Source organism: Strix aluco, chromosome 6 (genome assembly GCF_031877795.1).
Source record: "Strix aluco isolate bStrAlu1 chromosome 6, bStrAlu1.hap1, whole genome shotgun sequence".
Lineage (NCBI taxonomy): Eukaryota > Metazoa > Chordata > Aves > Strigiformes > Strigidae > Strix > Strix aluco.
This window is the reverse complement of record NC_133936.1, coordinates 22,429,075-22,450,482: the sequence shown is the minus strand read 5'-3', so window position 1 is coordinate 22,450,482 and position 21,408 is coordinate 22,429,075. Positions and strand designations below refer to the sequence as shown.

Genomic DNA, 21,408 nt, shown 5'->3' with positions numbered 1-21,408 from the left:
GAAAGCCCTTATGACAATTCGGCTCTCTAAGTCTTGCCTCAGGAACAGCCATTTGCCTCTGGGGCTCCCAGTGTTGCTACCATCCTTGCAATATCATAACATCTGAGTGACACTATTCTGCTTGGGAACAGGGAAAAAAAAGAAACACACAGTTCCCATATACCTCCTAATAAGTAAAATTTTTAATGTCAAGCAAGCCTGTAGTTCTGACACCCATGAAACTGGACTTCAGCTGAGGTGAGAAATTTGATTCCATACTGACACAGCTTCAATTAACAGATTACTTCAGTCTCTTTTATATAAAGGGACTTTTATATTAAAGCTGTTGCAGATATAAAAATACCCTTAGAATTATACTTTTATCAGCCAGAAGAGAATGGGCCCAGCACAGGGTACTGAGTGCCTGTGATCAACATGAGGGCAGGCCAGATGATCGAAAAATTCTGCGTCATCTTAAATTCTCTTAATATATTTAGATTCACTGCGATTTCTTCTGCTAGGGTCCTGCCCCAAAGCCAAACAATCAAAAGAAGATTCTATGCTACAGCCACTTCTGTTAAACATGTGATCCGCTCTCTTTATTTTCAAAACACAGCAACATACTAGGGTCTTTGCACTTAAAACCTGATAAAAATCCAACACTTCTTGCAATACTTAGTTCTCTTTGTTTATCCCCAAAAGAACCCACTGGAGTAATTTCTACAGAAGTCTGGAAAATACATATGTAGGTTTCTAAAACTCCTAAACATACCAGCGAGTAAGAAATAGATGATCAGGATTAGTTACAAATTTAAGGATAATAAATTGCTTTATCAGCTGAGCTGTTCCAAAGGTGGATACTAGTAATACAAAACCAAAACAATAATTAAGGATGAAGATCTACTGTAAGATATCTGTAATGTGCTGTAAAAAACTGCTTATTTTACTGCAGAAATGAAAAGAACAGGGTTGCAAGTGAAAAAGTAAGTTAAGATCTGAAGGAAGAAGAATCCTCTGTGTATCTCACACATATGCATCTCTAACCTGGTCACTGTCTTACTGCTAGTGTCTAACCCTACTCTCGCACAATCTAAATTTTCTCTTGTGCAATTGTTTGAACTAGAAGGCAAAGAACTTATGCTCTCAAGTCTGCTTCCTGAATGGTGACAGAGCAGCTGCTTATCCTGCTGATATGTGTAAAAAAGTTTGTAACATAATAGTACCCCGATACTACAGATAGAAGTGGGTTTGAATGGCGTTAGGCAATGCATAGGCAAGAAGTAAAAATGGCCTTTAAAGATACCCTTAATTTAAATACATAAACACAAACAATGGATAAAAATACCAAGCAGAAACTACAATTTAAGAAAAAAAAAAAACCCACAAACACCAGTATTGCTCAGAATAAATCTTTTGCATAGTAAATTTAAAGAAACTTACATGCAGGGGGTTCCACTTTCCAGCCTTCCAGCACAGCACAAGGGAAAGGATAAACAAGCAGAGTAAGAAAGAGTATGAAGCACTCTTTGAAGTCACGGGTGTAATTCAGACAGGACAGCTGAGGCTAATAATTGCTAAAAGCAGAGGAGACTGAAGTGTGGCTTCCAGGCAAAATACAGTTCATGAATGCACTGTCTTTCATACATAGCAAGTGGCAGATTCTGGGCTCCATTCAGCGCAAGGCTGAGCTCTCCCATACATTCATAGAAAGCAGTTTTCTGCTGAACAATCCCATTCACTTTGGGGGTGGTCACATGTCTAAAACATCTACTTATGTGCTCTACTCTTGAAGGGCAAAATGCCCTGTACTTTACATGATCTGTAAGTGTTAGTTCTGTCACTTAAATCTGAGTGCCGTATCTGCATGGCAAGTGCAATGGGGCTAGCATTTCTGTGAATTATATCTTTCTGTCAAATGTAACAACAGCAGCAAGACACTAAATTTTATCCCAACGGGTCTTGCTGTGGGAATCCTAGAAAGAAAGTACATAGACCTCTGCAGAACCTCATTAATACCAAAACTCAAAAGAGGTTGTGATTTGTAACTTTGCCACTAGCAAAGGCAGCAGAATTTCAATTTGTATTATTACTACTATCACTACCAGCTGGGAAATGAACACTTTGCTAACAACTACTATAAAGAAGAAAACCAGAACTGGCAGCCCCAAGAAAGCAGTTTGCCTGTTGTTTTTTTTTTAATCCAAATTCCCTAATGCAGTTTGGTTCAGTGTACCAGATTATAAAAAAGAAGTGTGGAAGCACATATAATTACAATCACTATAAAGAGTATATTAATTTATGTGACATTTGTTACGAGGAGTGGAAAAAAATCTCCATGAAAGGAAAGAAGAGTTTACATAAAACAACATGTGTCTTCAGTAACGTGTTACGGATTAGAAAGAAAAAGTAACCAAAAAGTCAGTGACCTTGTATTGATACTGAAAAAGTTAAAATCCTAAACAGAAGCATGCCGTCTTACCTTGCCCTTTGAAACAGCTTTGTAGGCTACCTTTATGATTAGGTAAGACCAAAAACAGTTCAGAATTTGAAGAATCACAAGCAGCACGTTGAAGACCCACAAGGCAGGAAAATTGCCCAGAGCTTCATACAGTTCAAACAATGTTGTGTTTAATATCCTAGAAGAGAAAGGGTCAGAAAAATAGTAACACTTTCCTTAAGCCAACAATCTAAAAGAAGCCCTTTTTAAATCAAGATGACAAGTACTTGATTAGATGTTATCCACACGGATAGTCGGTTCTCAGAGTAATAGTGACTTGGACTGAACCACACAGGTGTCTCCAGAGAGAAACAACATCAAAATGTTGCTCTCAGTGTTTAACTTCATCTTGCAAACACCACATATAGAAAACAAAGATCCTCAGTATTCCTTTCTTCTCTTATAAAGCTGGCAGGTGTTGATTGTCTCAAATAACTCCTTCCCTTCTTAGTAACAAAGATTACTTTACTCCATTTTCTTAAATAAAGCTTTTCCATGTCAACTGCCTCTGGTAGGGGTTTGGTGCCCCTGTATTAGCATAGGGTAGGAGCATGTATGAGGACTGTTATGCTACAGTGCTACCCAGTATGTTCTACAAACCATGTTCCCATGCTGTGACAGTGAGCTGCAATCTCTCCCATGTTACACGAGACAGACCTGTACCAAGAGCCAGGCAACATTCCCTAGGTATTCCCATCTGAAGCCCTCTCTCTCAAAGCCAGTGGGTTTGTTTCAGTGTACACAGCTATGGATGTCTTTGCTCTCTTGGTATGAGCAACATGAGTGATGTACTATGTGGAACTGTAAACAGTCTGAGACCGTTTAATTAAAGTGAGACTTCAGCAGAATGTAAAACAATGGCACATGTGTGGCAGGATTCAGCCTCTTCCTGGATTTTCTAAGAATGGGGGTGGGCTTTGGCTGAGTGTCCCAACATAAACTCTTATTTAGTGGAAACCTCAGCACTAGTAGGAATCCAAAGTCAAAATAGTCAGCCAGTCAAGAGGCTTAACCCTGTGTCTTGAACATCCTGGGTGCCGGCACTAACCACTAAGGTACTGGGTAGCTCCAGTGGTCACTTTTTGCATGAAATTCAATTTGCGCACCACTTATGTACAAGCAAGAGTAAGGTTTAGTGGTTACATAAAGGACAGGTGGACAACAGGGATACTTAGGGGTGGCAAGGGGTGGGAGACCTTATTGCAGCCTTTCAATACTTAAAGGGGGCTTATAAGAAAGATGGGGACAAACTTTTTATCAGGGCCTGTTGTGATAGGACAAGGACTAATCGTTTTAAACTGGAAGAGGGTAGATTTAGACTACATGTAAGGAAGAAAAGTTTTTACAGTGAGGGTGGTGAAACACTGGAACAGATTGCCCAGAGAGGTTGTAGATGCCCCATCCCTGGAAACATTCAAGGTCAGGTTGGATGGGGTCTGAGCAACCTAATATACTTGAAGATGTCCCTGTTCGTTGCAGGGGGGGTTGGACTAGATGACCTTTAAAGGTCCCTTCCAACCCAAACCATTCTATAATTCTATGATTCTATGAAATTTGGGCAGTTCTAGACATTTGAACCAAGTTTTTGAGAATCAACATTTCAGATGCAGGCAGTAACAGTGATGTTACAATATGACTTCTGAAGCTTTGTGAATACAGTACTAATTATTCTGCCCAAATACTCTGCCATAGCAGACGATTTCAGCAAACAGCCTGAGAGCAGAGAGTGGACAACAGACAGTAGAAACAATGGCATTTTTGGAAACAAATAATGATCTATGAATGCCTGTTAATTAGGGGGGGGGGGGGGGGGGGAAGCAATATAAGGGTTTGTCAACCTCCATTCATTTTCCCTGCTGGTGTAAAAAATCATTAAAGAGTGCATTTGCCTTATGTTATTTTTCTTTTTCTCAATTAACTATCATCCGCTAGCCACTAGATGGCACATTTAATCAAGCAAAGGACTGCACAGCTCTTGGACTGTACCAGCTTTGTCTGAAGGCAGAAGACAACTGAGGTCCTGTAAGAGCTGCAGAACAGCACAAGGTCTCATTTGGAAAGTTAGAGATACTGGGCTCAGCTGTTTAATAAGCAATCACATTTGCCACAATCCTTTCCAACAACATAAAAGTCGGCTCAAACAGTATTAATAAAAAGAATGTACAGTCAGCAAACCCAGAATACAACATTTAGTGGTAATGATTTATGTGTATAAACAGCATTGGTCAAAAATCAACTAGTGGTTTCTAATACACTGGCCTTAATACTGCAGGGCATTTCATGATAAATTTTCTACCTTTTTAGTTTTGCCTTCTTACACTAAACTGCACGTTTGCTTCATATTTATTGAGAAGTGGATGTTTTATAACTTTATTATACAGCTGTGGTTTTGCACTGTCTTCTGTTTATGGAGTGAACATCAGAAAAAGAAACTGTTTTCCAGTTTGCAAAAACCCCGTCATATTATTGCTTCTGTCAGCTAAAATTCTTCAGTCTCAGCTTTAGTAGCTCTACACGGCACAGCAATACTCCATTTTATAATTCAAGGAGACGCTCTCATGCATATCAAAACACAGATGTAGTCAGCACTGTTTTACTTCATCAGTAGTTATTTCCATTCTAACCACTATACCAAATTCAAATTTGAAATCAACAACTCATATATGTAAATCTACCATTGTTTACATCCAACTGTCTTTTTTTTTTTTATGTCTGTACTTTCATATGCTCCAGAATTGTAAATGCAGTTTCTACAGGCTTCTGTTTATATTTTCATTCACTGGACCAAATTCACCTCTGGGGACTTCCACAGGGATCAAGTCAAAAAAGCAGCATTAGAGATGCAGATGGTCCACTTGCCGAAATCCAAAATATCAGGAAGACAGCAAGGCCAAAAAGAGTGCTTCTGGTTCCAAAAGCAGTTTCACCGTGCAAATGAGTCATCCACTGTGTATTAGATATAGGAAATAAGCCTTCATTGAAAAAGCAGACCTCTTTCTAACCTGCTGTGTCTGGCAAACTGAGGACAGGACTGGAACAGTCCTTTAAAGCTGCATAAAGGATCTCACTAATTGCTCAGCAATGCTAAGAGGGGTCAGTGACCTGATGTGTAGGCTAGGTGTGCAGATGAAGCTAAGGCTATGCCTAAGCACATAGGGCTGAGCAGAAGCTGAATGAAAAATACAGAAAACTACAGAAAAAATGGAGGAAAGCAAATAAACTTTCTTAGAATATATCAATTATTTCACATCAAAAGTCTAAAAGGGGGGGGGGGAAATCTTAAAAGGTTTAGTGGGCAGAATACAAATTCTACTTGTAGACACTGAGGAAGGGAGAGAGTGAAGAAAGGTTAGACAGATCTTCACCATTTCTACTGCTGAAAGGATTCAATAGAAGCATTTTAACCAACTACACAAGGAACAGGGACTGGAAAAAGCAGCATGAGAATGGGTTACATCAAGAAGAAAGTGCCTATAGGATACATATGAAAATATATCTTAGGTTCAAATACTCAAAAAGGCATTCTGGCACTTAAATCTGCAAACATGCTTCCTGGAATTTTTCAAAGCTCTCCGGTGGTTAAATCCCAGCTTTTCATAGTGAATGGTGGACACTTTGATTCTTGGCTATCTGACTTGAAACAGCTGGACTTGATCTCACAGGGAGGAACTACTTTAAGCTGCAAGTGCTCTACCTCTCTGAAAACTTTGGACAGCATTTCTCAGGTCTCTGCAATTTGAAACAAAATGTTAACTTCTGTTTTTGAAAACAGGTTCTAGACTGTAGCAATTTTTCTGAGGCCCTGAAAGATTTTGATAGCTGGACAAAAGAACACAATCTCATGGAAGGGATTCTTCTCTTCTTAAATGCATCCCAAGCAGGGTTGTGCACCTGGCAGTGTGAAGCTCTCAGTTTAGCATCTTGAATTAAATAATGTGGCTGATGAAGGCAAATGAAAACAAATTCACCACTTAAGATCCAATCCACTCTTAGAGAAATCTGTGGTAGACTTTCAGGAATGCTGCCACAATATCTGAGCCACTGGGAGAGGTAATTCTGTACTTACTGCTCTAATTGAACACTCAGAATAAAAATAATACATTTTCAACAACTACTAAACAATCAGTTGCAGCACATCAACAGTAACACGGTTTTTTCCTCTGATGTCTAGCTCTCTATCTAGCCAATGAAGTAGTACTTGGGAGGCTATTGGCAACAGGCACATACACTGACTCAGGTAAGATTACACTCCCTCCCCTCAACTCAGTGGGCACAAGTCCAGGCTCTTGGATAACAGTTACTAATTCCTGGCAAGTTGATCACTTATCTTGTCCCAGGGATGGAAGAAGAAAAGGGAGATGAAGGAAGAGAGATAAAGAAAGAGCAGGATGGGTGGAAGAGTAAAATGCTTATTTACATTTGTCTGAGAACTGGCAAAAATGTGCTGTGTTTGCTTCTGAAAGGATCCTGAAGGCAATGAAAGGAGGTTAGAAAGAAGGCCACGTGGAAAGAGTAGGCATTCTTCCAGACAGGCAGGAAATTAATGATAAACTCTGAAGAGTGAAGCACAGCAGGGTGATGGGCACTATTATCACATCCAATGGGAGCAGAAAGTGTGCAGCTGAAATGAGTGCTACTGCAAGTTGCCTTAACTTCTGCAGCATTGTCCAGTGACCAACATACAGTGTGTGCAACATGCTGAATGAAAGGCATGTTGTTACTACAGTGCAATAGCCAGAAGTCTCAAAGTATAGCCAAGGACAGCAAAACATGGTACCAGCTTGTCTAAATAATTAGGAATAAATGTCTTTATCTCCTTTACCAAGTGTATATTAGACAACAGTATTCTATGTTGGAACATAACCAGCTGCACTGGGACATCCTTTAATACTGCATTCATTACAGAGCTAATAGATAATTACCTCTAGGTGGGCATTAATGAAATTCAGATCTTATTTAGTGCAAGTAATCCGACGATACTACTGCCAGCAATGCTTCAAAGTTTCTGCTTTTTTGATTTTTTCCTTTAAAAAATAAACAATTGCACTTACTTCTGCCCCAAAACATAGTAGTTTATTCTCCATTAAGCACAGTAAAAAGTGACCCAAGACCAGAGAACAAAGAGTCAGGAGTCCTAAATTCTGGATTTAGCTGTTCTATTAACTTATTATATGATCAAAAGAATTTTCAAATTTCTTTACATAGTTTACTTTTCGTTTAAGATAGGCACAAGCTGTGGCCTCATAAAGATGCTGGGAGAATTAATTCATTAGCTTGTTTATAAAACACCATGGACTACTTGCTTAAAAGATGCCATAAAACTGACAGATAAAAAAATAATCACTGAGATTCACAGATAAATGAAGATGCAGTGGAGTGTGAAAGCACACATATGTGTACATGTTGATCAGCCATAGGATGATAAATCAGCTACATTTCATCAGTAGTCAAGATTTATCTCTGGGATTTAGACCTTGACTGAAATCTAATACAACTTCATATCCCAGGCTGTCCTACTTATTATGACAAAGCTAAGCTGACTTTACACAACAAGTGACCTGACACACAGATGTTTCTGCATGAGACTTCAGATGAGTTACCCAACTTTTCACCTGAGAAGGGTATGAAATGATATGCAAAATAGTCATTAAATTGAAGAAACTTTTGTCTACACCACTTGCATGTCCTGGAGCCCTCAAGCTGCAGCACAGCTAAATATTTAATTATAGCAAATCCAGTACATAAAGGGCTGTACTGCCAACTTGTTCCTCTTTGAGTTTCAGCTCGGCCAGCTGCTGTGTCTCTATCACTGTTCTGCTCTGAACAGATGCTCTTGGTTCTTGCTGAGTGGAAAAACAAGCTGGTTTCCCTTTTCAGATCCTGCTGTCTCTTAGGTTTTCAGTCCCCCAGAGTAGGATTTATGCTACTAATCAGTGCATGGCAAATATGAGGGGAACAGCAGAGACCCACTGTGAACTGAGAAGAGTCAGATGAACCAGTCACTCATACAGCATCAATGAAACAGGAAAGGAAGGATGGGGTGAGAGAGAGATGATCTTTCAACAGCATCTCAGACTGATTCCTCAGATTTCTTGGTTGGTGATACCCTTTACCCTCTTCTTTTAGACAGTAAGTTGATGAAAGATCTCTGCAAAATGCAGCAACAGAAGGAATATAAACTCTTGAGTCAGTATTCAGAGCAACATTAAATCCACACTTCAATTTTATCAGTGAGCTGAGCACCACGTGGAGTTCTGCTCACCCATACTAGCCCAACATCACAGGATTTCCTGACATGGTGCTAATACAAGCTTAGCTGCTGTAGAGATGGGTGACTCCTGTCCTAATACTAATCATGAACAATACCTCTTTGCAGAACTCACAGCACTGCCACTGAGACTGTGTTATTTTAAGCCCAGCATAGATCAACAGGATTTCCAATTACTTAAGTAAAATGATGGAACAGGCAGGAAATTATTCATGTTTGATGTACTGTAGAAGAGACCATTCTGATCAAGCTGTCACTGTCCTGGGTTCAGCTGTGCTTTTCTCTTTCCTCAATTCCTCCTCATCAACAGTTATTGCCCATTAACTGATTTTGCAGCCACTGATATGAATAATAGTATTTCCACTCTTGTGGATAGAAAAAACCAAGAATACAAAGTCAGAGACACCTTCACAATCCAAGCTCAAATCTCAGGAGAGTCTTTCAATAGACATTAGGATATGGAGAGAATTCAAATTTCCTAGCAGAATGTAATTATACTCAGCAAAATGTTATATCAGTAATGTGTTCTGGCAAAAGGCTTGTGTAAAGGCTTCTGATCATAATACACTGGCACAGAGAAACTACGTTATGCTAAGAATGACACTTCCAAATCCGAAAATCTCCAGGCTCACATAAAACTTTTATATGAGCAACAGAGAATACATATCAAGATCCATTTTCCTGGATTTCATGTTATTCTCCAAATAGGAAAGGTATTTCTTGTAAACTATAGGAGGCCAGTTTCCAATCTTTGCAAAACAAGGTATCAGAGAACAAAAAAGCCTTCCCCATGCCTCCTTCTGTTGACAAAAACAAGTGCAGTACCTCTGCTCAAGGAATATTCACACCGCCTCGTGTTTAGCTATGTCACAGTAGACATTTTAGGGGAAAAAGACTACCCAAACTTTCTGTAAACACAGGAACTAAACAGAACAAGTTCAAAAGCCCACAAAACATCGCAGAACAGCTGCAGCCAGTTCTCTGCCAGGTACCCAATGTCTTTCAGGTGGCTTACATACCATCAATAGCAGGAGTACCACACTTTGGTCTAGTCCTGAGAACATGGCCCTAAAGTAATGGAATAATTTTAAAATCCATAAAAATCACACAGCTTAAGGAAGTGTGGTGGCGCAGTGTCTGCCAAGGACTCACGTTTCAAACAAATGACTCAAATATTAATGGCCCAGTTGTGGAAGAAATGCCAAAAGATGTGGATGGGGAGGGAAAAAACCCACCACCAAAAACCCAATCAACTGTACCTTTGCCCCCACATGCATCATAAGAATTTTCTCCACACCAAAGTCTGGGAAATCAGCCTTAAACAGTTTTCAGTTTAATCTAATTTTCTTAATAATAATCTCTACTTTCATAGCTATTATGGGTCAGACTCTGCCATCATGCAACACTGACGAAAACAACAGAACGTGCTCACTTACAAGGGTGCTGGGTTCATCTCCAAAGTGTTTAGCCACGACCTCCTCCTAGCTGAGCATTAATGAGACCTGAGCTGCATCACAGCTGTTGATAATGGCATTCAAAAGCCACGTACTAGTTCAAGCTGGTTAGTTAACTATCATACTCCCATGCTTTTGTACAGGTATGATTTTTATGTCCCACATACATCAGCAGCTCACAGTGAACCAATAGCATTGTTCTGCTTTTATATCGACTCTGTAGCACCACAAAATATGCTTCACTAACAGCAAACCCTGGTGCTACAGATACAGCCTCTAAGAGAAAAGGGGTTGAGAAGAGGCAGAATGTTTGCACATGCTCCAACTACCCACAGCCACCTAGACTGTCAGCACTCATATGGCCTGTCTGTGGTACTACCATATTAGCACAGCTCTCCCCTTCACAGAATGGGCAATACTTAAAGATGTACTTTCAGGCAAAGTTTCTGCGCATCCCTCTCTTTTAGGAAAAAAAAAAAATCAAACTGCAAATTCCCATGGTCAGCCTCTATTTTTCTCCCCTCCTTCCTGCAAGTGATGCAACTTCAGAGGAGACTTGGAGAACTTCAGCTGACTACAGAGCACCTTACACGGGAAGCTGACTACCATGGTGGAAAGCAGCCCTCAGTTCAGCCTCTTAAGGTCATCCATACTCTCCAGTCACCATGCCTTGTTGAGCTTATTTAGAAGTGGCTAACGTGTCTGGCCACAAGAAAAACACCAATGCTGCTTCCCTTCCCCTGAGACATTCACACTCATCAGAATAATTCTGAGCAAAGTAAGTGCCACAGCACAGGTTTCTGTCCTGTTTCCAATCAGAACACAAGTTTTAGAAAGGACATATTTAATAATAAAAGGAGAAAAGTTAGAACACTGACTGAACAGCCTATCCTTGACAACAGAAAGCATTATTGCTGCCAAAGGGTACAGTCTGTAGAAACTAAAAGTGAGGATACAAATCAGCTTTGGAAATCTGATGAAATCCTTTTTCATATAATTTTTTCCTGTTGTGATCACATGAAAATCTTAAAAATGAAAATACTGAGCAAATGCCACTTCTTGTTATTTACACTGCAAACCCACAATGGTGAATGACACCTGTAACCTTTCCATTTCTTATAGCTTCCCTGCAAATAGCTTGATCAGTATTAACCCAGCACTGCAGAGACTTCAGCTTTGCTTCATGTAGACTCAGAGGCCTGAGTTCACAAACACTGTAAACAATTTGAGGAAATAAAATAACCAGGCATTAGAAAGGACAACATCAGGTAATGCTTTGTCAAAAGCAGATGGGATGACAACATTATACATGCTCTGCTAAAGAGCTAAGACAAGAGTTGTGAGTAAATTTATGGAGACTTAGTTAATAAAACCTTCTTAATCCATAAATGGAAGTTTATGAGTTCTTCAAATATACTGTAGTTAGCTTGCCAAAAACTTTAAATGTTCTTGATAAACTGATGGGTTATAAATTGCCTTCTGAAATTACAAACAGCCTGAAATATAAGCACATTAGGTAATTTTTGTTAGTTCTACAGCATCCACTCAGTGACAGCATAAATAACATCAGCAATCAAGTATCAAAATCATAATTTATTGCTTCAGTATCTGCTACCCACAAACAACTTCTATTGTACTCTGGTTTAGACAATATTCTGAGCAAAATGAGCTTGAAAAAGTGTCAGAAGAGATTTGTTTTCTTTTAAAAAAGTAAGTTATTTTACTCTAGAACAATCAGAGATGTTAATCCAGCTCTATACATAACACTAGCCAGGCTAGAAATGTTGTCATTGACTTTAGGATCCAGTGAGAGTAACTAAAATCATCACAGAACACTGTGTTCATTCAGAGTCTGGACAAGGTCTGGGCAGCTGGAATTTATCTGGCTACCTAAATTCTTTCCATGGCATGTAACTGACCAAGATTCTTGCTTTAACTAGTGCCTATGTATTGCTTTAATGTAGTAGGATGCTTTTTAAGGGTAGGTTTGAGCTTTGTTTTACCAATATGTTCAGAGGAATGAAGCAGGGTGACTCTGCTGGGGTCCACATGCTGCCTTCCCACAATACACATGCTCCAAGGGCCAAACAGGAGAAAATGTGCCAGGAAAGAAAACCAGATGACGACTCAACTTCCCTGAATGCTAAGAGCTGCACAAAACCAGTCAATATCAGCTAGAAAAAGAACAAAGCTAGGAAAAAGAGGTTCAGCAAATTTTTGCAGCAGCTGCTTCTCATGGGGGCTCTGCGCTACCCTATTCATGACTCAAGCTGCAATTTTGTCCAGAGAGGAGCTGATTCCAGAATAAAAGAAATGAGAGAACAGTGCAAACTGGCAATAGGATCACTATCTGGAGACCCAGTGTATGTATTAACAGCATGGCTATATCCCATGTTGTTGTTCAACCAGTGATGAAACTCGGGAAGAGCTACTCAGTCAGCCATGCAGAGATAAGAGAAAGACTGGTAATAAGTAACCAGGGTTCATTACAGCACACCATGGTGGACAGAAGTTAATTTTAACTCAATGAGGATCACGCCATGCTTGCCTGGTTCATGCAGATACTCATTGCCATGAAAAGTCAATTAGAAATCAGCCATGAGCCAGACTGTATGTACTCTCATGAGCTTTAAAAGGGAAAGAATAACAAGGAATAAAGTTGTTCTTCTGAGGACTAGCAGACCCATGCTTATATAGGATACGTTGGCATAAAATCCCATTTAGCAACTGTACATTGCAGCTGATGAGGAGACATGCACCTGAAACAGCTTTGAGTTTTAACAATAAGAATTATTTTTGCCATCTTTTTTTTGACAGAACCTTTCCAAACAGACTCACAAATGGAAGATTCAGTTAAGACTATGTACCAACATTAAACAAGACCATTCCAACTAACCAAAGTGGTTGACTGTCTTCACAGTTTTTAACGTGGTACAGTAATCCAGGCACTGACAGTGTCTGAAGAGATCAAGGACAGGAAGGCACTACAGGAGAATTTGGGGGACAGCACATGCAGAACATGACCTGTGTTCTTTATAATCAGCTTAAATCAGGCTTTCACTTACGTTTGTACAGTTAAGCCACTATTTTACATTTGTCAGTGCGTATATGTAATATGTGCATGCTGAGACCTCACAGGTTGCATGAATGCCAATGCTGTTTCCCTGCTTCCTCACCTTTTGACAGCAGTACTTGTCAGTAACACTTCCCTGAAACCCACTGTGTTCTACCTCTCATACAATGTAATTGATTATAAAAATAATCAAAAGTAATGAAAAACAACTGCATACTAGTACTAGACAGAGCAACCTGAAAGAACCTGAATTTACCCAGCTTGGTGTCTTCACGCGGTAAACATCACCCTAGCTTTCCTGGGAGCCTTCTCCTTTCAAACGCAAAAATTACACCTTTAACCGCAGTTACCTTAAGCTATCTTTTAAGGCGATGAACATGTTTAGTAACCTTGTATCTCCCTCCACGCTGACTACCCTTCTTCCACTGAAGCTCTTGGAAACACCCTGATTCAATGGTCACTCCATGAAACTAGTTTCATATACCAAACTCTTCACAGCATTAGGAGATTTATTCAAACTGCCCTGTCAAAAAAAGTGTGTATTCCAGAAGAATAAGCAAAGCAAGTGAGTACTCTTGGGTGTCCTGTACAGCCCAGACTTGGGGAGTTTCACAGTTCTCACAACATGAACTCTGCAGCTGGCAATGAGCTAAGACTGGAAAAGGCAGTGCAACATCTTCTTCACTCAGGTCTCCTGGAATAGAAGATGTCTGTTTGTCCTCCATATACCTCAAAAAATGATTAATAAATATTACGACCCCCCAGAGTTTCCATGCTGGATATTGAAAGAAAAACAAAACAACAGCAAAAAGCAAACCATTCCTTTATCAACAGAGACAAGACTATGTCCATGTAACTACAGCAAAAACAAGCATTTGAGGCCTGGGGAAGATGAATCGCAAGGCTTACTGAAATAAAGACTTGATGTAACTACTTTGCACAGCCTGATTAGACTAGCCAAGGGCTCACATAATTTGTATCAATTCTTTGGTCTGAGATTGCTTTCATTCTCCCTACACTCCTGTATCACCTGAGAAGGCATCATGTTCCCCCTGACTCATGGAGAGTTGTGTTTTATGTTGTAATTTGCTAGAACAGTGATTATGCGCAAGTGGGAGAATTTCACAAGCAAAATGTCTTGTCAGTGAAAATAGCAGCTTTACTCCTACATTCACTTAGCAGCAGGAGGCTGAAAGTGTCCTGGGGTTTTTGAATTATTGCTGAAATGAACTCCAGATGCCTGCAGAAAGACTGCTAAATATATACCTAATTGCCAGTTTCTTTTGCCTTAGCCCTGCTGCTAAACAACAGCTGAATTCTTTATTAACACCTTTATGCAAAATTAAATGGCACTTGTGCAAAGCTGGAGCACAACAGCATGGCAGTGCTTCATAAGCAACGTCTCTGGAAGCCTGCCTTGGGTATTCACCTTCCTGTGTGGGGGAAGTTTTCTTATAAATTACAGTCTTCCTTTTACATTACATGCACACCAATTTTATACCTCTCAGTTTTTATGATAGAAAAATTTGCATATTTATGTAATATTAATCAGGCACCAAATTTTGCTATTTTGAATATTCAGCAAAGAAGAGCAAAACTATGCTTCCTGGCCTGCTGCCACTCCAATGACTCATCTTTGCTGACATGCAAGCTAATGGGAGTGAAGATTTAGAGTTGCCGTTTCATAGAGAAAAAGGATTTGGAAGACATCACAGGTCCCATGCTCCATCTCTGCTAACCCTGACTCCCACACGCAATGCCCACAGTACAGCTGAGAATTATGAAACCGCCTCCGGGCTCTGTGATTATAGGTGTATGTAAGGGTAACCATTAGGAGTACATACATGAATGCTTTGGTCTGGAAATAGGATGGTCTTAAAAATCAAATATCATATACATCACACTGAACTACTTGCATATTCAAACAAATAAATATGTTCTTTTGCTGATTAAGGGAGAGGAGAGGCAGAGGGATTGCCAGTGTAACCACTCCATCTTGACACAGGAGCACACAGCACACTGTCGACCGCTGCATTCCCATAATACACAATCCCCCTGCCTTCATGAGTCTATGCTGATATTTTCCATCCCAGCAGCAAACCTCACCCACAGCTGTAACCTGCTGCCCTCATCAGCCCAATATTCCATACCAAGGGAGCCAACATCAACAACAGAAGCTACTGTGCAGCTCTCTTCCCTTTCCCTCTTTCCCAGACCTACTGGCTTTGATTTTTACCCTGCTTTAAGCTCACTGGGCCAGTGATACTCTATAATACAGGATTCAGACAAAGTTCAATCTACAGTGGCATGGAAGTGCTGCTGTCACCTAACGTATACAGGAATGAAAGGGCACATCCAGAACACAGCACAAAATGCCACAGCTGTAAAGCAGGGCTCAAGTTTTGACACTTGCTAGATAACTTATCACTGTGCTGGTAATCTCTTCTGGGACTCTGACAGTCAGACAGCATGAGGTGTGTATTAGTGACATTTACACAGACTTCAGCTCTATGATGCCTGATTCCCACTAGCCATGTCAATCTTTAATTTATAATTTGCCTAGTCCTAGCAAGGGCTTCCTGCACAGTGTGACACTTGGCTGCAACACTTCACAGAAATCACTGGAGACAATGTGAACCTCTGGTTTCTGAGCTTCAGTTCCAGTTATAAACACACAGTGTTATTTTAAACACTTCAGGTTGAAAAGTGTGGACATTCCAAAACTTGACTACCATAGTAAGGATGTAAAGGATGAGAAAATCTGGACCTTGCTATTTTCAGATGTCTCAAGAGAAAAAAGCATATTGGGCAGCTGCTTCTAGTTAAATGTGTGAAGACTAATGACCTCCTTCAAAACCATGCACTCTGGACAAGATTAATCTGCTCTTTGTTGACTGTTCAGCAAAGCAAGCACATAGCAGTGATCTGGTAAAGTTTGTGTTTGAAGAACAAAAAATTTCAAGTCAGCACTGCTTTCTTTGTCATTTCAAATAATAGAGGGAGGTTTAAATGCTGGAATCACAGCTGAACACATAAGGCAGCTCACAGAATCACAGAATGGCTAAGGTTGGAAAGGACCTCTGGACGTTATCCTGTTCAATTGCTCTGCTTAACTTGGTCACCTGTAGCAGGCTGCCCAGGACCATGTCCAGACAGTTCTTGAGTATCTCTAAGGATGGAGACTCCACAACCTTGCTGGGCAACCTGTGCCAGTGCTCCGTCACCCTCACAGTGAAAAAGTGTTTCCTTATGTTCAGATGGAACCTCCTGTGTTTCAGTTCGTGTTCACGGCCTCTGGTCCTGGCACTGGGCACCACTGAAAGGCTGGCTTAGTCTTCTTTACACTTTCCCTTCATATATTTGTATATATTGACAATATCCATCCTGATTCCATTTTCTATGCTAAACAGTCCCATCTGTCTCAGCCTTTCCTCAGCTGAGAGGTGCTCCAGTCCCTTAATCAATCGTAGTGATTCTTTGCTGGACTGTATCTCTCTGGTATCTCACCTGCCCAGAACTGGACACAGTACTGCAGGTGTGGCCTCACCAGTGCTGAGTAGAGGGGAAGGATCACCTTCCTCAACCTGCTGGCAACACGCCTCCTAATACAGCCCAGGATACCATTATCCTTCTTTGCCGCAAGGGCACATTGCTGGCTCATGTTCAACTTGGTGTCCACTGGGACCCCCAGTTGCTTTTATGCAAAGCTGCTTTCCAGCCGGTCAGCCCCCAGCATACACTGGTGCAGGGCTTCGCACTTCCCTTTGCTGAACTTCCCGAGGTTCCTGTCGGCCCATTTCTCCAGCCTGTTGAGGTTCCTTCCTTCTGGATGGCTGCACAGCCCTCTGGTGTATCAGCCGCTCCTCCCAGGTTGGAACGTGAGCAAACGTGCTGAGGGTGCACTCTGCCCCATCATCCAGATCATCAATGAAGGTGTTGAATGGGACTGGACTCAGCATTGACCTCTGGGGTACACTGCTAGTTACTGGCCCCCAACTAGACTTCAGACCACTGATCACTACCCTCTGGGTCTGCCTGCTCAGCCAGTTTTCAATCCACCTCACTGTTTGCTCATCTAGCCCATAAGTTATCAGCTTCTCTCTCAGGATCTTCTGGGAAGCAGTGTCGAAAGCCTTATTGATGTCAAGGCAGACTATATCCATTGCTCTCTCCTCATTTACCAAGCCAGTCATTTCACCATAGAAGGTTATCAGGTTGGTCAAGTACCACTTCCGCTTTGCCTTCCCCTTTGTGAACTCATCCAGTTGTCATCTGACTGAGCTTTCCCTGTAGCAGTCTAGTGGCAGAACTGCACTGATGGAATTGGGTCATCCCTCCATTTCTCAATATAAAACAGAATGCAACAGGCAGATGAAATCCTATGAACAGGACTGCCACCATTTTTCCTATCTGAGATCATGCAAGTAGAAAAACTAGTTTACTTCATTTACAGAAATTCAGTGAATGGCCAAGTTAGCTTCAAGAAAGAACTGAGGAGAGCGAAGCAAAGCTGTTGAAGAAACAAATAATTGCTCCTTAGAAAAAATAACAAGCATTTTCAAACATGCAGTTTGTGTGTCTATCCATTTGCTCCTTTTGTCATGGTCCTTCACCAACTCACAGCACAGTAGGGACCACGCATTGTCACATTATCTTTGCAGCCATTAAATGCTAAATGAGACTTCTACATTGGACTGTTAAGCAGAGCTGGTGCCACAGCTTCTTAGGGGCACCTTGGTCTATCCTGTTTGCATTAACAAAACACCAAAGAGATACCATTATAGAGGATTTGAAAGGAAACTGTGGCAGAGAGGTTGATATTGGCATCTGTAAATCCTCTGCATGCTTAAATAAGGAGCTTGGTGGTAATCTCTCTAAATAAAACTCTGCAAAGGGTAACATTTCTGGCATTCTTGGTGCTTCCCAAAACCCAAACTGTCACTGTTAACTTCTGATGCAATGACAGGCTACTCTTGCTTTCACAGGGATACAGAGATTTGGGTAAGTTCTGTTCATACAAGAGAAAGGAAGTCCCAGAACACAAAAGAGTGAGGCCAACGCCTTCTCTCAGCTCTCCTCATATATAGGGCACAGGTTACAGAGAAAGTTGAATGGGTTTCTAAACTGAAGAACATCAGTGTATTTCCTACCTAGCCAGCTGACTTCTGGATGTTGAAGTCCCTGGCTAAAGAATCGAACATCTATGTCCTGCCTGTGTGCATGCACATGTGTGTATCTAGAGAGAGTATGTGCACATGTAAGCAGCTGCCTTTGTCTGGGAAGAGGTGAGATTACAGTAACACCTGTATAACTACCTTATAGATGTATGTATTACACACCTTCCCCAGGACCCCCAGTTCAAAGATGGGGAGGAAAACGAGTAGCCTGCAGTATTGCAATCTGCATGGCAACATCCTTATACTGATTTCAGCAGGCCAGACTTTCCTTATCTCACTGTGCTTTTCTTTAAGCTGAACATGTTCACAAAGGGTGCACTGAAAGCTAATGAGAAGATCCTAGCTTCAAGCTTAGCCTCTGGTCAGTGTCTTCGGTGACTAATATTTTACTTCTCCTCTAACTTCTTGCCAACACAGGCAATCAACTGCTAACCTGAAGTTATGTGGTCTCCAACCCACTTGTACATTAAAACCAGCAGAAGCCACATATGTTTCTTGCCTAGCACACAGTAAACACAATGTGACTCTAGCAAACAGGCTATTTCAGCACCTGGTTATGTCTGGAACTCTCCTTGGTGCTTTGGGAAACAGAGTAATGTCAATGAATCATGTTCAATTGCAACATAGTTCCAAGCTTGTTTGATGCTTAGCATTTGAGGAAAACGATATGCTTACTCACCATAAGGGATATATGCCAAGCCTACTGACAATGAAGACAATGGCAAATGTAACGAACAGAAGGTCACTCAGTTTTTGACACTTGCAATAGTTTGCCATTTTGGCAGCCTGTAAAAGAAAGAAATGTATGTTTACTTCTGTGAGGATAACTGAGTTCTCTTGTATTGTGTGTAAATTGTAAGAAGAAATCAATTTTTTATGAAATTGCTAACATTTTCATTGGGCCATCTCACAGTGACCTCGTAACTCCTCTCCACCAAGCAGCTGGAAAATGTCTTCTCAGAAAACACCCAGACTGAATAAAACCACAGTACATCTCTCATTTCTTCCTTCCCTATTCAATTTCCTTTTTGAAATCCTACAAGTTCAGATTCACAAAACTCTTCTAAACCTTTTATTGAACCCCATTGTGTTTATGCTGTCCTTGTCCCCAACCTCTTTACCTACCTGTCTCTCACCTTTCCAATATGCTCCACTTGCATTTTCAGCATCCATTCATCTTCCACCTGTCCCGTGCTCTCTGACCTTCTAGTGTTCACTACATATAAACTTTGTCCCAATCCTCTACTATGCCCCATGTCCTACGTTCTCCTACAGCTTTTCCCTTCCTGGCCTATACAGAACAGTTTCCACCTCAAAGATTACACCCCTCCCCTTCAAATGTTTTCCAAGCCTCTCTTCCCCTCTTCTTTCCAACTTTTGCTTTCTAACTTGTTGCCCTATGCCTATTTTTACATGCTTCTCTCATTTGTCTTCAAGCAGTTTTCTGACTCCTACTCATTGAAGAACTCACTAACTATCTTCACTCAAACTGCTCATTAAAACACTGATCTTCCCTGAAGTTTCTTTGTCCTCTTCTCCTGGAAAAAAACAGCATGTACAAGCAAGATTGTTTTAAGACATCGATGCTGTTTCCACAACGTTCATGTGCGTAAGCACTTACTAGTTTTAAAACATCTGCTCCAAGGCAGGGACAGTCTGTCTTTATGCTTTCTGTCAAATGTATCCAGAGAGTCACTGCACAATGAAGTACATGAAGAGCCTGATTTTGTGTCCACTTAAGTCACTGGGAACCATTTTAAAGCCCTGCGTCTGAGGGGACCTGTGTCCAGCTCCCATATTGAGAAGATGCTTACTTGTGCAGACTTTCCAGAGGGCTAAGAGGGAGCAAAATTACCACAACTATGTACACAGAATACTATCCTGATTGCAGAATTCAAACTAGAGAATTGCCTAAAATAGTGAGAAGCACTCTTGCATTCTGTCTGATTTTTTTGGCATGAACACACCAAACCTCAGACAATCTGGGTACCCAAACCAACCTGCACTTTTGGATGTTACCTAACTTCTGCAATGTTTTCACTCAACACCTGAATATAAAGCATATTCCTCACTAACAGAGAACAGAAAACAAGCTAGGAAGCTCAACAAAACATGAGGAAAGCCATCACTGCTGCAAAGAAAACATAACCCTTCCAAATTAGCCCTATATTCTAGTGGACACAAATGAGTTTCCTAGCAGTTTGTACTCATAGTCTGGTTTAAGTAAACGAGAACACTTCGGTGCCAACATGCAAAGCAGAGAAGTTACTAACGCCTTGATTTTCAGATGACTGAAAGTTCAGACAGGAATTTTGGATGTATTTCCATGGTGGCAGTCTAAAAAAGCTGCTTTCATAGTCTGTGGAGCTGATACTGCTACAGCAACTTGTAGCAGTATCATGCCATTTGTCGAAACAGTACAGCTGTTGGGTCATCAGTTCTCAAATAACAAATCTACAAATGATATTGATAAGGAAGGACTACAAAAAAAGGGAAAGAGTATGTAGTTGTTGGATGGAATTTGGCCACCTAAGACAACACAATTTTCAAAGCTTGAAAACCACAACTACAACTGAATAACAGAGCTCTTCCACATACTCTTACTAGTCTATCTAAATGCATTTATTTTACAGTGCAGCTATTTGCCTCGGTCTGAAGTGCCCATTCCCTGCTTTTTTAGAAAAGTGTACTAGGAGATAGCTGGAACCTGACAGAAAGGATTCAGGCTGAACTGTCAGCTATGTGAGGCTCACACACTAGAAGCCTACCAAATTGCCAACTACTCACATCCATCCAGTGGCATCAAAACTGTCATAGTGTTCATTAACCGACGCTGAAAAGTCTCAAGGTCCCTGAATAGGTGTGATTTTAAGTGCTTCAGCAGGTTAGGTCACAGCGTTTCCAACCCACAAGCTGTACTGCAGTGCAAAGATAACCAAAACCCCATAAACAACTCAGCT

General features: G+C 40.8%; 1 protein-coding gene across 3 annotated transcripts in view; it reads right to left on the bottom strand.

Annotated features, from left to right (window-relative positions):
* Positions 1–21,408, bottom strand: part of CERS6 (ceramide synthase 6) — a 135,668-nt gene that overhangs the window by 6,722 nt on the left and 107,538 nt on the right. For 2 of the 3 annotated variants that reach the window (XR_012623786.1, XM_074829024.1), the window contains exons 8-10: positions 19,128–19,234; positions 2,459–2,615; positions 1,420–1,443 (exon numbers count right to left, since the gene is read on the bottom strand). Coding sequence is in view for 2 of the 3 variants with exons in the window: in XM_074829024.1 (XP_074685125.1) it covers positions 1,420–1,443; positions 2,459–2,615; positions 19,128–19,234 (288 nt within the window). In the remaining variant the exon portion in view is untranslated. The remainder of the gene's footprint in view (positions 1–1,419; positions 1,444–2,458; positions 2,616–19,127; positions 19,235–21,408) is intronic. The other variant, XM_074829025.1, reaches the window with a different exon arrangement.